Below are 17470 nucleotides of genomic sequence, written 5' to 3' on the forward strand. Positions count from 1 at the left end.
ATTCTTCTGCTAGGTATTTAAAATTCTGTGTTACCTGGCTCCAACCCTCATTTCCAGACTTATTGTATATTATATCACTTGATACGTGCTACATTTTAGCCAAAATGGCCTCCTTGCTGTGGGAAATCCCATCTCCTATGTCTGTGCCTCTGCACTGGCTGAGCTGCCTCACTTGACCTTGTCAAATCCCTAACTTCTTCTGGACCTTATGCTCAAGTGCCATGTCCTACATGAAGCCTTTCCTGTTCCCTCAAACTGTTCCTCTCTTACCCTCCGCTCCAAAAGTACATTTACTTTATGAACATTTGGTATTTGTGTGCATTTTTCAAAAATGTGATTCTTAGCACCCTTGGCCCCCTTTCTATTACTTTTGAAGCAGAAGTGGTATTAGGTAGGACTGGAACCATTTTATATTTTTCTTTGTTTTATTAATTGCTGTGACTGAAGAATTAATCACCAAGTGGCTAGCTACTGGTGATGAACTTCTCTTTACTTCACTAGCTGGACCTTGTAAAGTAGACACATCTTGTTGCTGGGCCACTGAAATCCTTCTTTGTAGGGCCTGAAGGCTGCTACGGGCCTGCTGAGCCTGGTCTCTGCTTTCTTAGCCTTCAAGAACCTAGGATTACATGCTCAACTGAGTTAATCTGTCCTAATGTCCAAATGACCTTGAGAATATTTCTGAGTATGAACACAGACAAGTATCAATAATGTATTTATCCTTATTGTGAGGTTTTCTTGTTTCATCATTCTGAGGGCTCTTTTAAAGATATGCATAACTATCTTATGATAGTGCCACAGTTGGCTACTTTTTTGAGATTAAATATTGAATGGGCCAAATGGGTCAAATGAGGTTTAGACTAGTTCAGCAACATACAAGTGAGGTAACTGGTCTTGCACCTGTTCCTTTGAGCTACTTTTAGGATTTTTTTTTTTGAAGTTTAGTGTGATTGATAAGAAGTGATATGTATTCTTCTACCTTACTGGCCCGCCTTCCATGAAAAGGTCTTTTCAGTTGACCAAAGGGGCAACTTTTTCCTGATCCTTTCAAAAGGGCCTCTTTTCCACTCCATGTATGTCCAAGGTGAATTTGTAGCCATTCGGTTCCACCTTCCTCTAACATTTGAAGTAAGCCCTTCTGATGCACTCTTTTAGGATGCAAAGAGGTCCTCTTATCTTTTCATTTCTCTTATATCTCCTCTCTTCTCTGAGGCTGCAGGGCAGGATTGTTCTTTAACCTGAGTCCCAGCTTCAGGGATAACCAAGAGGGAGGACAGAACCTGTAACTCCCAACAACTTGTGACTCAGAGTGAGCAAGGCAAGACCTCACTAAACATATAATTATTTTAAAATTTGTATTCTGACTTAAATTTGGATTTATAACTGCACTGTCCTGAAAGAAAAGGTGGTCTGGATCAGAGGATAGTTTTTATAAGTTGTAAGCTACTAGAAGCACTCTTGCCCTGTAACCTTGTTTTTTTCATTAGTTTGGCTCATCACTTCTTTCAGATTTCATGCTACTATCATTTTTCCTTTTTCACTGGGGTCCCCAAATCCCCAGCCCTCAGACAGCTAGAAAACTACAGGTTTCCTTCACTTTACTCAGTTCCATAGTGAGAACATGTCGACCTTTTAAGTATCTAAAGAGAATTTCCTGTGAAGCACTACAGTCCATCTCATCTTCCTCTACTATTCTGTCCTCAGAGGTAGAAAAAGATCGGAATTCTCATAGCCTTCTTCCCAGAATATCTGCTTACTCTCCTAAGGCCCTTTCTGCTTAAAATTCTTTTTTGAGTTGGGCTTTTCCATTCATTCATTTCTGATTCTATGGCCATAGAATCAGTTAGCCATAGCTGCCCAGAATAAATGTGTGGAATCTGCTTGGCTAGTTCTTCGTATGCTCAGAAATTATCCTTCTGTGCCAGTGCCTATGTTATGGGAAAGCCGGTGATACTAGCCCTCCATCCCCAAAATCCACAGTTTTCTTAGAAGAAATGCTCTACTTTGTCTAGGCTCCACATCAGTCTCCTCTCGTTTCTTGCCCCTCTTGTCTGGAACTTCACAATCTCTGACTGCTGCCTAGCTTCCTTTGAGGCTTTGTAGGCCCTCTCCAGTGCCCCTCCCTTCTGTGGCCAGGCTTCTCTATCCTTGCCCTGGCACTGTGGTCTCTGACCAGACTTTGCCACTTTCTGCTCTTGTTTGGCACCCCCCCACACTCCGCCTTGAGTTTCCATTCTCTCTCTCCAATATCTTCCCAAAGCTTGCTCACCTTCGTTCTCCTTTCCCCTGACTTGTCACTGCTGTCTACAAACATGCCTTAACTTTCATTTCACACTTCCCTTCCTTCCTTTCTTCCCCCACCGCTTTCAGTGTCAGGCTCCAAGAAAAAGGTATCTTCATTTTCTGCCTCTTCTTCTTCACTCCCTTTACTGAAACTGCCCTTTCAAAAAGTCACCAGTGGCAGTTTAACTTAAATCGGATGTCCTTTTTCAGTCCTCAACCTTCTGTACCTCTCTACAGCTACTGCTCTTCACAAAAAAAAATTTTTTAATGCAGTTTTAAAATTGACCTACCTTTTACTTGAGGGGTAGTGTGGCATAGTAGATAGGGCACTAGATTTAGGTACCCTAAAGGAAGAGGTCTTGAAGAAGAGTATTTCGAAAAGCCTTTGCATTTGAGTCTGTGCTCTCCCCTTTTCTTACTCCTTTTCTTTATTAGCTCTGTCCTCTTGTGCAGTATTAATTTTTATTATTTTCTGTCCTTTCTTGTCCCCCAAGCTTTCCATTACTCTATTGTCATCCCCTCACTTTCTTGGACCTTGAAGCTAGTCTTATTTATAGGCCTCAACACCCTGTAGTTATGAGATTCTCCCAGGACACTAACATGGGGTTAACTTTAGAAACTGCATACCTAACGTATAGCAGCCACAAGGGTTGCAGGGATGGTGGGAGTAGCAGGATAGCTGCCCCTCGGAAACCTCTATGCCATCTTCCCATGATTTCTTCATTTGTAGATTTGATCTGTATACCTCCTATGCTTTCATCCCAACCAATTATTTTTTTAAACAATGTTAAATAGCATGGGGCCAATCACAGATCCCTGGATGCTCTACTGTGGACCTTTTTCTAGGCTGATAGCCATTCAGCCAGTTGTGAAATCTGTCAGAGGTTCTTAACCTTTTTTGTGTCTTGAGCTTTGACAGTCTGGTGAAACCTACATATCTTTTCAAAATAATGTTTTTAAATGCATACAAGAAAATACAAAGGATTACAAGAAAATCAATTACATTGAAATACACCATTCAAAATATTTACAAAACAAATTCTTTGACTCCAGATTAAGAACGCTTGGTGTAAATGTACTCTTATTTAGCTCATTTCTTTCCATTTTGTCTACAAGAAGGCATGAAAGATATCCAAGGTCTCACCTCAGAGATCATTCTTCTCAATATTTAGACAGAAATATCTCCATTCCCTCTTAAAGTATTCAGAGTTGAAATCTTAGGGACAGAAATTTTCTTGCCATGAGTCCCAATTTTGCCCAAAGCTAGTCAGACAAAGAAAACAAGTTTAAATTTGTAAAAGAAATTATTCTCAAGTAAAAAGGACTTCTATACAGGGATTTGTAAAACCTCATGATTAGTGTGCCTGAGCCCTAAAAGGTAAATCAGTCAGAAAAAAAGATTGTCCATAAGGCAGGCTGAAGCCACACTTATGCTTTCATCTTACCTTCTAAGGTAAGTAATTCCCCTTTAAATATTTCATTTCTTTTCAAATGATGATGAAGTTCTTACAAGAAAAAGGTAACCTTTGCCACACTGAGTCAGACCTGTGTTCCAAATAGCCACGGAATTTTGACAAAGGCATCATAGGCCATGTCCTGGAAGGTCATGATCATCTCATATGACATCATCTAATTTACCAAGGACATGTCCTAAAAATCCAATTTCATCACTTCAGGGATCTGTAATTTTGTTGGTGATGATACTCTCTCATGGACACACATCAAATCCCCAGCCCCTGCTTTCCCTCTTCCTCTTCATATCTTAGGAGAAACTCTTTTGTGTTGCTGTGGGACAAAACTTGCTCTTCCTCCTGGTAACTTTGTGGTGGGCCATTGGGGTCATGGGGCCATTCTTAAAGCATTTCCAGGTTGCTGAAAAACTTGAGGCCTTCAGAAATCCATGGTCACTTATATGCAAAGCTCAACATTTCTTCTAATTTTAGTATCCTCTTAAATAGTCATTTGCACTGAAGATGTTTCGACATAAAATTTTAAAATCCTTGATTTAAATATCTTCAGTTGCAGTCATTGTGTGAAAGTAAGGTATGCCTAGAGATGCTACAGCAGTACTTAACTGGAGAAGAACTGCAAAATTTATTTTTGTGAAGTCAGTTCCTGCAGTTATATTATAATTTCAGCTGTGTTATCTCTGCTTCAGGTGACGTTTTCGTTGGTAATGCCTCCTCTGACATTTTCTCTTCGAGTTTTTGTGTCTGTGTGTAATAGTTAATGATCCACAGTTACATGTATCTGGGAAGTATGAAAGGAACTTTGCAGCTAAATCCCTTTATAAAGAGAATTGGTTCCTAAACTTGTTTCGTAAGTCATCTCTTCTGTGTCTTCAGTTTTCCTAAAGTGGGGCCTGGAGCTTGAGTTATATATAACCCTGTCCATTTATGTCCTTGTTACCACTCTTGAAACCCTGAGTTTAGCCATCATTTGAATACTTCACCCTCACAAGGGAATAAGATGGAATGGTTTCAATAACAAGTCATACTTTTCCCTGGCTCTCTTTTGGGGAGCTTAACAATTGGTGAAATGTTCTTTGTTAGTTAGCTGCTTTCTCTGGATTTCCCTCTTCCGGGACTGTTCTTTCTCATTTTACCGCTAGATCATCTTCTGCCTCCTGCTTGCTAAGCATGGGTATATCCCAAGGTATACTTATTATATCTACTAAGTCTTGTTGATGAATTGATTGGTCTTTAAAGCCTGCTTATGGTGTAACTTCTAGGCACCTTTTGCATTTTCCTTACATGATTCATTTTTGCCAAACTCATGTATGTACTTTTTCCCTGAACCTCTGCGACTCTGCTTTTGCACAGGCCTAGTCATACAATACTTGCTGATTCCTCTCTGATGCTTAGAATCCTTAATTTCCCCAAGGTATAGCTTAGGCACCACCTCCTACAAAAAGGAAGGTTTTCTTGATTCCTCGAACTTTAGCGTTCTCTCCCTTCTCAAATTAGTTTGTAAACATATTAAGCTTCTTGAGAACAGGGAATATTTTTCATTTTTTTCTTGGTGTCCTGCATCCCCATCCCATCTCCATGTGCCTTGGACATAGTAGATACCTAAGTGCTTGTCGAGTCGAATTATATATTGAATTATTTTAAAATGTAGTGTTGATTTTGTGCTTTGACTTAATAGATTTTAAAAGTATGCTTCCCAAAATTTTATCCTTGAGTGGGCCTACATTAAATTGCAACACTACATTATAACATATGCTTATTAAGCTCCTACTGTGTACAGATCACTGTGCTAGTTATTGAGTGTAGTGTGAAATCTTTGACTGTCAAAAATTTATTATTTATTATTTCATTTTATTTGTAATTGATTAAACTTATGTTGAAATTCATTCAGAATATATATTTTTAATTTTGTAGCATTTTAATATCTTAATATCATTATTTTGATCCTTTAAGAAGTGAGTCAGAAGCTTTTATATGATAGAACTTATTGGCAATAAAATAGGAAATTTTCCAAATTAATTCTTTTTTTTTTTTTTTTAATGTAGCTTGCCCAGTATCAGCTAAAGAAAGCTCGGGCTGAGGCACAGAATTCTTCCAAACAGCAGAAAGGGAAGAAAAAGCCATCAGCTAAAAAATGTGAAGAATCTTCACATACTTCTAGTATTGATCAGTCACAGAGTGATGAGTTGTACATGACTAGTTCTCAGAGAGGAGCATCAGTGACTCCTGATATAACGAGAACTTTACATACTGGAGAAATAATCAAACATGACCAGTCCTACACTATTGAAGTAAGTATCCAGATTGAAAAAGATTTTTGAATGAAACTTTTGTAATGATAACAACAGTAACATCCCTTATTCATTTTGGTACCATTTAATATTTTCTTTATTTCTTTAATTTCACAAGTGGTCATACTTAAAAATGAGTGTCCTTCTTTGTAAAATACAAACACACATTGGATTTTTTTTCTTTTCAACTTTTATTGATGTTTTTTGTTTTTATTACATAACATTCATTTTTCAGATAAGCTAAATACACAGATATTCTTTTGTTGAAAATAGCTACAAAACAACTAATGGTGGAAAATGAAGTTTTTTTAAAAAGTAGTTCAAGATCGTAAATATAATAGAAAACCAGTAAAGTTGTTTGCATCTATAAAGTTGCTGGTAGATTTTTTGTATTTTACAATAGGAGATGGATGGAGTTAGAAATAATTATTTCAATGTGATAAAGTGTCCTATATACTTTTTTAAAAGGAATAATAGTGTTTCTTTTGCTTGGAAAAGAAAGAAATGCAATTTTATAAGGTGGGAAGGGGAGTTTTTGAGGGACAGAAGATTCAGAGAATTCAAGTTCAACTTCTAGCTCTGTGAGCTAGGGTAAGTCACTTAACTTGTCTGAGCTTCCACTTTCTTATCTTTAAAATTAAGAGCTTAATAACCCTGATAATCTGTAAGGTCACTTTCACCTCTGAATTCCTTGCTTTTTTGATCCCGTTTGGATATTCATATTTCTTACGTAAGCAATACCTGTACTTTCTTTTAAAAATGTTTTGCTTTTTACTATGAAAAGTTATCAGCAAGCATTTAAATATGCAAATGAGAACAAAAAAGTTGATTATACACAAAGCCTTGAACTCCTGTTATATACATTGTTTTTTAAAGAGATATATTAAATTCATATATAAAATGATAACAAAATCATTCTGTGACTCTTTCTGAACTGTTTTTGGTCTTTTTCTGTGTTAATGTACTTTTCATCTGACTACTTTTGGGAAATGCCTCTGGTCCTCATTGAAACAGTCATCATAAAAATAAATGGCCTAATTCTGGTTGGTTCCCTTTTTATCTGCTCATTCAAGGACATTATAGGCTAGTGGTTACTTAGAATGGAAAGGAAGACACCTAAGTAGTTTTATACAGAGTTGGCATCATATTTTCCCATCTGGGTGTAGCATGAGGCTTGTTGTCAGGGTCATGTACCTACTACACTTACCTCAACTGTGGACAAATAGTGTTTAGACCTGACGTCTTTTTCAAATTAGTCTGAGAGATACAAATTTATAACTCATTTATCTACATTAGATCCATTGGAGAAATTAAATTTCTTAAGTTGGCGTTTTATTAACTTGATAAAATTGTAACATCTTTTTACATTTAAGTAGCAATTGAACTAATTTTGCAATAATTTGGATTGCTTAATAGCCTTAATAAGGTTTAAAAAAACAAAATTTAATAGCTAACTAATTAGCATTTTCATCAAATGAAATAGCATACCTCCTTTCACCCATTGTCATATTTTGAGTATGTTTGTAGGTGTAGCTACAAAAACTTGTGTGTGAGAAGAATTTTCCTTGTTCCACTTCTCAGTATCTGGAGCAAAGGCTCTCAAACTTTGTGTTGTCTCAGAGTGCTCTCTAGGCCAGAAGAAATACCCAGTACTTATTAAGTATTTGTATTGCGTATTAAGTACTTAGTTCCAAACAACTTCATAAGTATTCCTATCCTAACAACTTAGTAATAACTATTTGAAAAAATAATGCACATAAAGTGAAAAAAAAAGTTTTTTTATTTTGTTCTTAAATTACCATAGTTACTTCAAAGTGGGATGTGTATACTTTTTAGGCACAATTTCTTAAACATTGGAATTAGATTTAACACCACCATCCTCATTTCCTGTGGTGTTTGTGTCCATGTTTCCCTCAGAATTTTAAAATTTCACCGGGTTGCTATGGTGTCAGCAAAATTTGAGAATCAGGTATCTAGGGTGTTATCTTTGGAGGTAAAACAGAACACTAACGCTGACTTCTTCCAGGATGTATGGTATCAAAGGAGTTATATTTTCCTCCTGATTCAGAGGATAATCGGGGGAATTTTAGTCTGGAATGGAGAATACTGTAACAAGAAAAAAAAAGAGAGAGGGCACAGGGTGAGCTGAATATGAAGGGGTGATATCTAAAAAAGAAAATTCAGAGTTGCGAGGAATGTACTGGGAAAAAGAGAAAGGGAGAGCTACAGTATAGTAAATCATCTCACATAAAAGAGACAAGAAAGAACTTTTACAATGGAGGGAATGAGGGGGAAAGTGAGAGGGAATAAGTGAGCCTTACTTTCATCGGATTTGGCTTCAGGAAGGAATAATGTACATGCTCAGCTGGGTATGGAAGTTTATCTTACCATATAGTAAAGTAGGGGGGAAGGAGAGAAGGGAGGGGTATAATAGAAGGGTTTGCAGACTAGGGAAAGTGAAAATCAGAAGCAAACACTTTGGTAGAGGGACAGGTGAAGGGAGAGAATAGAATAAATGGAGGGCAGGACAGGATAGAGGGAAATATAGTTAGTCTTTTACTACGTGACTGTCAGGGAAATGTTTTGTATGACTACACATATATAACCTTTATCGAATTGCTTACCTTCTCAATGAAGGTGGATAGGGATGAGAGATGGGAGAGAATGTAGAACTCAAATCTTTAAAAAGAGTGTTAAAAATTGTTTTTGCATGCAATTAGGAAATAAGATATATGGGCAATGGGGTATAGAAATTTATCTTGCCCTACAGGAAAATAGAAGGGAAGGGGATAAAGGAGGAAGTGCTGAGAGAAGGGCGGGTAGATTGGAGGAGAGGGTAATGAGATTACATGCTGTCCTGGGGTTGGGGGAGGGTAGAGATGGAGAGAAAATTTGAAATTCAAAATTTTGTGGAAGTGAATGTTGACAAATGAAAATAATTTTTTTTTAAAAACAGGATGCTTCTTTTAATCCTTAAGGAGTTTAAAAGTCCATTACTTTATATATATATATATATATATATATATATATATATATATATGCCAGCCTTCTCCACAAAAACCTCTTTATACTAACTAGCCCATCCAGCATATGACATTCCCATGTGTGCTTGCCATCGAAGTAAAACCCAATTCAAAGTGCCATTTTCACAATCTTGTGGTTGGTAGTACAAGTATTATTGTCTTCATTTTTACATACGAGGAAACTGAGGTTCTGAGACACAGAGCCAGAGGCTTGAACCAGTGATTTGAACCCTCAGTACTTTTATTCCAATACCAGTGATTTTTCCAATAGATTCTCCTTTGTCAAAGGACTGAATACCAGCCACCAATGACAGTGTGCTAAGTAAGCCTCGATGTCAGTTCCAAAAAGAGTTAGAAAAAATATTTTTGAACAGTAGCATTGTAGTTGGAATAATTGTATCCTCCCAAGATGACTCCTTGAAGCCTCATTTGGAAATTTAAATTTATGCTAATTCAAAAATGAAATTGTTCTTTTATAATCCCACCTCATACATATTGATAGGAAAAGGTAACAGTTTAGTCAAGCAAGGTCTTGCAACTGAACACCCCTCCCCCCAAAAAAATCCAAGGTCTTTTTGAGGATATGGGATTTTTATGAAGGTACTGGGAATTTTCTCCTGAACAGTTTGAAGCTCTCCTGTTTCCTCCAGAAGCCCAGAGCCAGGGCCTTTTTACCTAGGCACCCTATAGAACCAGCATTTTACTGTCCTGCAGTTTTGTTGTAAAAAATGCATCAGCTGCTGCTCTTTTAGGTTTCTAGTATTATCTGTCAAGCCAAGGGACGGGATGTTGCTGCTTGGGGAAAAAAAGATCGTCCAACCCCTTTAGGGTATTTATCAGGTCTCTAGTTTGTGCTTCTTTTAGAAACCTCCCCAGGACAGAGTAAGAAGCTGAGACTTTGAGAGGTTTAGTCATTTACCCAGAGAACAGCCACAAGTCAGGCCTTGGAGGAAGCAGGTACTGGAGATAGAGATCTGAGTTAAAAGAAAGACCATCCCTGCCCTCATTGAGGAGCTGCATAGCACCATACAAAAGGGAAGTGAAAAGTGAGGAGGGAGGGTGGGAATAATGGTGAGAGAGTCAGGAGCAGAGCCAGAAAGGGAATGGAGGTGGGCTGGCCCAGGCCCTCTCCAATATGGAGATCCAGGGGGATAAGGAAGCTGGCATGACCACATGGTGTTTCAGGAGAAGTAGAGCCCAGGTGCCCAGGGAAGTTCCAGAGAAAATCAGAAGCAGAGCTGGGAGTCATGTCTTTTTACTCTTTGTTAGCAGAGGCTTGAAAACCCCAGGGTTATGTGTTCATTTGAATGTGGGGGACTCTTAAATGCATATCTAAGTGTTCAAAGTATAAATGAAAAAGCACCAGGCTTAGAATTAGGAGATCTGAGTTCTAGTCTCAGCTGTGACCCTTGGTGGATAGGTAGCCTCTGCTTTTTTAAAAGAGGGATAATCCTGAGGGCATTGGACTAGAGGGTCTCTAAGGGCTCACCTATCTCTGCGTTTATGGTCCTGCGATTTTCCCACAGTTGTTTTGAGAGAAAAGTTAATGTTATGTTCTAAACTTTTAAAAACTCCAAGCAAATCAGAGGAGTTGTTATTATAGTTGCAGATACAGAACTGAAAAAATACTCCTTATTTCTGCTTTCTGGCAGCACAGTGACAGGTTTTTGTTTTTTTTTTTTACATCTTTTTTTTTACATTTTTTAACATCTCTAAATTCTGAAGATCCCATGATAATATTTTCATATTACAAGTTCAAACTAAAGACCTTCAACCTATTTCTAGTGTCTCTTGGAGATTCACCAACACAATAAAAGCTTACTTAGGGGCAGCTAGGTGGTGCAATGGATAGAGCACCAGTGCAGGAGTCAAGAGGACCTGAGTTCAAATTTCACCTCAGACACTTGACACTCACTAGCTGTGTGACCTTGGGCAAGTCACGTAACCCCAGTTGCCTCATCCTGGGTCATCTCCAGTCATCCTGATGAATATCTGGTCACTGGATTCAGATGGCTCTGGAGGAGAAGTGAGGCTGATGACCTGCCCAACCCTCCCTCATTGAAAACAAAGTCAAGTGCAAGTCATGTCATTATTTCTCTGATGACATGGTCTTCTTCGGCAACGAAGGACGAACACACACGCAAAAGCTTACTTACACTAACCAGTTTTAGACTAAATTTCCAAAGTGCATTTCTTCCCACAGTCTCATAAAGTAGGTTGTATTGTACAAAATGTTGTTATCTCCCTCTTTCAGAGGAGGAAACTGAGGCTTATAGAGCTGAAGGTGCTTGCCCAGCTAATCAGTGGTAGAAGTGGGACTTACTTTTCCACCATACTTTGCTATGAAATTATTTTGAATAATAACTAATACTTAGGTGACACTTTTAGCTTTGCTAAGTACTACACATACATCTCATTTAATCCAGACTCTAGAATACTTTGAAAGAGATGTAGAATTAGCAGATGACTCTTGAAGGGCCAGAAATGATTTAGTCCTATCTGAGGGCTCGGTAGGTTGAGAGATATAGATAGTGTGTGGCAGAGCGCTTTCAGTAGATCATGGTTTGTGTTTCCTCTCCCCTTCTGTGATGTTTTGTAGGCTTCTCAACTTTTCTGCGTCCAAAACAGAACTTGTCTTTCCTTGCCCACCTCCACCTACCCCCTTTTTCTCTATAGGACACCACTCCCTTTCTAGTCACATGTATTTGAGACTTTAATTTCCCTTAATCAACAGGTATTTATTAAGCATGAACTATTGTGCCAAATGCTGGGGACATAAAGAAAAAGGAAAAATAATCAGTTCCTTCCAGGAACTAATATTCACACATCTAATTAGGGCAAAGTGTTTTCAGTTCTACCTTTCTAACTTTTTGTCTCACTGGTGCCTTAGTGAGGGATTAGCTCTAAAGTATAGAAACAAATAAGGATATCTATGATTGTGGAAGGAAGGAGAATCAGTGTGGATGCCCAGAAGACTCATCAGTCAAGTTCAGTTTTACGCTGAAGACTTCTCGATTATGTTCCTAATTTGAAACGAAGTTTTTGAGGTTTACGTCAACCCCTGCCCCTGCTGATCCTCATCCATGTTTCCCCCTTCTGGCTTATAGATTTCCTCCAATAATAAGTATAAGAATAATAGCTAGCATGTATACAGCACTGTAAGGTTTGCCAAGTGCTTTATAAATATTATCCCACAGCAGCCCTGGGAGATGAGGAAAATGAAGCAGACCAGAGGTTAAGTGACTTGCCAAGGGATTCAGCAGTCTTATCTACTGCTCCACCTAGCGCAGGTGAAGAAAATATAAGTATATTCTCTTAAAATCAGCACTCTCCCCATTCTTTTCCTTTTGAATAAGATGCGTGCTTCCAGAAAGTATTCTAGATCTAAGTCTTATCTCCCCTCACTGGCAATTATGAAGTCAAATTTACCTTCTGACATTGGGGTCACTAGTCAGTTTTGCTTGTCACCCACACTTTGTATGCCATTGTGTACTTGTTGCAGCTTTTGGAGCTATCAATTTTATTTCTGGCTTCTTTCTTACACCTTGGCTGTTGTGAATGTGTAGGTGCCACTACTGTTGTTCCATTCTGTGTCAAGCTTGACTTTCCCTTTCCCTTCTCGTTTTAAACACTCACCTTAAAAGCAGCCGTGACACTGTGGATAGTGTTGGATGTGGATGAAGTCTGGAAGACCTAAGTTCAAATTCTGCCCCAAACAAGCCACTTAATCTTATTTACCTCAGTTTCTCTATGTATGTAAAAAGGAGATGATAATAGAGTGTTTTGAGAATAAAACTGATGTTATATAATGCCTTACAATTATTTTCCAGTTTTATTCTGAAAAACTAGAAAATAATTGTAAGGCATTATATAACATCAGTTTTATTAGTATGCCCTTTGGATTACATTTGTCCAGCTACTGGCAAATCTATTCTTTTTAGCCATTATTATGCATACTGCTTCACTGTCCAGGTGCCATTTTTATGATGTAAGCTGTGGCCCATAAATTCAAATTCATTTATTGGATGCCAACTAAAGCTCTTGCCTTTGATGAATAGCATTTATGAAATTACCACCCATACTGCAGAGTCTTTCATTTGTGCAGGACTTTCAAACTTTAGTAATTCTTTATAGATTCCTTCTGAAAGTATCACTTATATTTAGATGAATCCCAGAAGTGGTTAGTTGTTCAATCATTTAGTCATGTCCAACTTTTTGTGACCCCCATATAAGGCTTTCATGGCAAAGGTACCGGAGTGGTTAGCCATTTCCTTCTCCAGTAGATTAAGACACATAGAGGTTAAGTGACTTGCCCAGGGTCACTCAGCCAGTGAGTATCTGAGGCCAGATTTTAACTTAGGGTTTCCTGACTCCAGCCCCAGTGCTCTATCCACCGAACTACCTAGCTGCCTCCATAAAATGTGTATTTTGTCTATATGTATACGTATGAACATAAACTTGATGTGCCTATGTGATAGACATGCATGTATGTCTCTATATGCATACACATGTGTATTTGTTCAGTTGTTTTCAGTCATAGCCCACTCTTCGTGACCTCACTTGGGGTTTTCTTGGTAAAGATCCTAGAGTGGTTCGCCATTTCCTTGTCTAGCTCATTTTACAGATGAGAAACTGAGGCAAACACAGGGTTAAGTGACTTTCCCAGGGTCACTTAGCTAGGAAGTGCCTGAGATTGGATTTGAAGCCAGGATGAGCAGTGTTTCTGACTCCAGGCCCCATGCTCTATCCACTGCACCACCAAGCTTCCCTATACTGAAGTGGTAGTGGTAGTCGTTCAAGTTAGGCTTGACAAGTTTTAAATTGTTGTAAGTTACATCCTGTATACTTGCCTGTCTCCGTATCAGTCAGTCAGTCAATGATTCATCAAGTATTTATTAAATGCCTACAGCGTGCTTGGTGCTTGGAACAGAAATAGAAAGAACGAAGCAATCTCTACTCTTAAGGAGCTTATATTCTGACGGGGAGACAACAAGAATATGTACAAACATTTAGAATAAACGTAAGGAAAATGAATGCAAGTTAGTTAAATACAAAGTAATTTGAGAAGACAGCGGTTGGAGAGATCAAAAAAGGCTTCCTGCAGAAGATGCTGCTTTATATGTGTGTTAAAGAAATGAAGGGATTCTCTTAGGCCACAGTGAGGAGGGACAATGCATCGTAGGCCTGTGGGAGGGCCAGGGCCCAGGCTGCAAGACAAGAATCAGCAGCGTAAAGAAGGTTCTGGGAGACCAGAAAGACAGGCGGGGCCAGTTAAAAAGAAAGGAGCTTTAAAAGCTAAACAGAGCTCTTCCATATTATCTGACAGGCAAAAACCAATGAATCTAGGTGAAAAGTAGTGAGGGCCTGAATTAAGGTGGAGGCTGTGTGAGTCTCGAGAAAGGGTTGTATGCTAAGATGTATAACTAGAAACAGAAATATTTGGCCAGTGATAGGAAATGTGGGGTAGGAGAGATTAAGGAGTCAAGTATAGTGCCAAAGTTACAAACCTGGAAGGCTAGAAAGGCGGTGAGCACACTTGTAGGAGGAATGAGTCTCCACCACTCCTCTCTCTTCTTTCACTCACCCTGGTTGTTTTCCTGGAGGCTTCTATGGCTCTGCAAGTCATTTTGTTTCAGGGGGAAATAGATGAAATACTGTTCTGGGAGCAACTGATGCCCGATAATAACAAAGTGGTAGGAAAACGTGAAGTTTCTGGGCATCTGCGTGGAGAAGAGCAGCGTCTGGGATCGCCCCAAGGAGGGAGCAAGGGAGATGGGGACTGAGAAACTGGCTGCAGAGCAGGGCGAGGGAGAGCTACAGGAGGGGGGAGCAGGGAGCCATGCAGTGACGGGAAGGAATGGAGGTGCCGGGAGGAGCCCCGGGCAGAAGTGGACCTGGGGATTTGGGTGGTAGGGTGCCTTAGCTCGGGCACTCTCAGCACTGGGAATGGAAAGATGAACAATGAGACACCACCAAGTGCAGACAAGGGCTGCAAGTTTTAGCAACCGTCAGTTCCTTCTTTGGGGATGGATACCATTTTTCATCATAAGACCTTTCTAGGTGTCTTGGATCATCATATTACTGAGAATAGCAAAATCCTTCACAGCTGATCATCTTAGAATATTACTGTTACTTTGTACACTGTACGTTTCATTTTGCATCAGCTCGTGGAAGTCCAGGTTTTTCTGATAGCACAGGCAGGATAAATATTTTAATAGACTAAGATGAAGGGCATTTTATAAATGTTTGTTGAATGAATAAACCATCTTTTTTAAAAAAATTAGCTCATTTCAAAATTCCCTTCAGCTCTAAATTTCTGTAGTTCTTCCTGTCAAAGTAGTGAGATTTCTGTGAAAGCAGCTTTCTAAGTTTCCTTTAGGTAAAGATCAATAGAATGTGATTTATTTTTTAATCTATGCAATGTACACTAATCCTTTGTTCAATTGGATGGTATAGAACACTGTCCTAGGCATTGTAAATGGAAGTAATCTATGGTATTATATGTTTAATAAAAAACTTTTTGTTGTTAAGTCATTTCAGTCACATCCAGCTCTTCACGCTCCCGTTTTGGGTTTTCCTGGCAGAAGTGCTGGAGGGGTTTGCCATTTCCTTCTCCAGCTCGTTTTACAGCTGAGGAAATGGAGGTAAACAGATTGAGTGACTTGTCCAGGATCATGCAGCTAGTATGTGTCTGAGGCCAGGTTTGAATTCAGGAAGATGACTCTTCCAGACTCCAGGTCAAGGCCTCTAGCCTAGCTGCCCTTCGTGAAAATACCTCATGACAAGTCTCGAACATCTCACCATGTTGAAAGACATTCGTAATTTTCAGATCAGGTTATGAGAATTTAAAACACTTGACTTGTTTTTAGAGATTTTTAAACTTTCTACGTGTTAATTATAGTAAAGTATAAAAATAGTAAACACATTATAACATTTTTGTTTGTTTTAATTTTAGATGGAAAGTGAAATTTCAACTACTACGGATGATTATAGTTCAGAGGTAAGATTAAATGATCTTGGTGTTTCAGATATCAAAAAGTTGAACTAAGAGTTTTAAATATTTCTAGTGGCTCAAACCCTTCCCCCACTTTATTTTTAAAGTATATCATAAGATGATAAATTTAAAAAAACATTTTAAATTATTTTATCTTATGGTCTCTCTTGAAATTGTTAAAGTAGTAAATCTATTTGACTCGTTTCAGTCTTATTCACTTAGACCTTCCATTATTGTTTCTGTATTTTCCATTTATGTGGTTGTGTGTGTATGTATGTACGTACCAACATGTATGTATACACACGTCTACATATACACATATATATCTCCTATTATTGTATTCCTAGCATAAGTGACAACTGAAAGATTGCTACATGTACGTGAAGTAGAATATGCTCTGTAATTCTCTCTTAATATTTAATGTCTGCTTGAATTCTTGTTAATTATGTTAATTTTTTATTTTGAAAAAGTGTTGAGATAGGGTTACTCTTTTTAGATAGTAAAGCTGATCTAGAAATTGCATAATTGTAAGAAATATCTTGTTTCTACATCAGTGACATGTAAACATACATCATTTTGTGATTTCATTTACATTTCTTTGATTTTATTATTTTCTTTGGCCCAGAGACATAGAAAATAGTATTTTTTATCTGAATGGTTCAGCCCTTCAATTTAGATCCATTGACCTAAACACTTAAGAATATTCATTTCCTTCGGTGTTTAATTAAAAAAGCATCATGGTGTTACTTTGGGAAGAAAAATCAACCACTTTAAATTAATTGTAGGCTGTAAGGGGAATGAAAATTTAAGTTTTTAAGAATTTTGTTTGTATAGAAGCATTTATTTAGTATTTGATCTGAGATATGAAATGATGAGAACATGATTAAAAAGTGCTAATTTTTTTTTTTTTGCTTAAAAAATACTTATAGAAAGGGAAATTAGTACTGGAAAATCTGGATATTTATTTGCAAATTTGTCCTTGATTTGCATACTGTAGGACCAGTGAAGTGCTGCTAAAAATTTATCATCATCCTAACAGAGAGAAGAGTTAAACAAAACCCCTCAAGACAAATTTGAATTTTTAAATGCAAAAACAAAAAATGTAGTAATGGGGACTTTATAGATTTGGTATGAAAAAATATCTTGGTCCTCTTACTAACAACTTGTGAGGCAATCTTTATCTTGGCTCCTTTGAGAAATTTTCTGCATTCTTATTGTGTACAGAAAACATGCTACAGAAAATGATAACAGTATTTTAAATCATTTGGTGTTGCTTGAAGTGAATGAAAACAGAAGTTTAAGGAATTTTTATGACCTTGATCTCAACAAAAAGAAGTAGGGATCAGCTCCATCTGAGAGTGATAAGAAAGAAAGGTTGAGCTAGAGAAAGGGACAAGATTTGGGAAGGAT

General features: G+C 38.0%; 1 protein-coding gene and 1 long non-coding RNA gene across 16 annotated transcripts in view; one reads left to right on the top strand and one right to left on the bottom strand.

Annotated features, from left to right (window-relative positions):
* Window positions 1–17470, bottom strand: part of LOC140530917 (uncharacterized) — a 1083438-nt gene that overhangs the window by 480486 nt on the left and 585482 nt on the right. The window lies entirely within an intron of this gene.
* LOC140531009 (A-kinase anchor protein 9-like) overlaps window positions 1–17470 on the top strand; it is a 63758-nt gene that overhangs the window by 9693 nt on the left and 36595 nt on the right. The window contains exons 3-4 of the mRNA XM_072650210.1: window positions 5798–6043; window positions 16022–16066. Of these exons, the coding sequence (XP_072506311.1) occupies window positions 5798–6043; window positions 16022–16066 (291 nt within the window). The remainder of the gene's footprint in view (window positions 1–5797; window positions 6044–16021; window positions 16067–17470) is intronic.

The sequence above is a fragment of the Notamacropus eugenii genome, chromosome 3 (genome assembly GCF_028372415.1).
Source record: "Notamacropus eugenii isolate mMacEug1 chromosome 3, mMacEug1.pri_v2, whole genome shotgun sequence".
Classification (NCBI taxonomy): Eukaryota; Metazoa; Chordata; class Mammalia; order Diprotodontia; family Macropodidae; genus Notamacropus; species Notamacropus eugenii.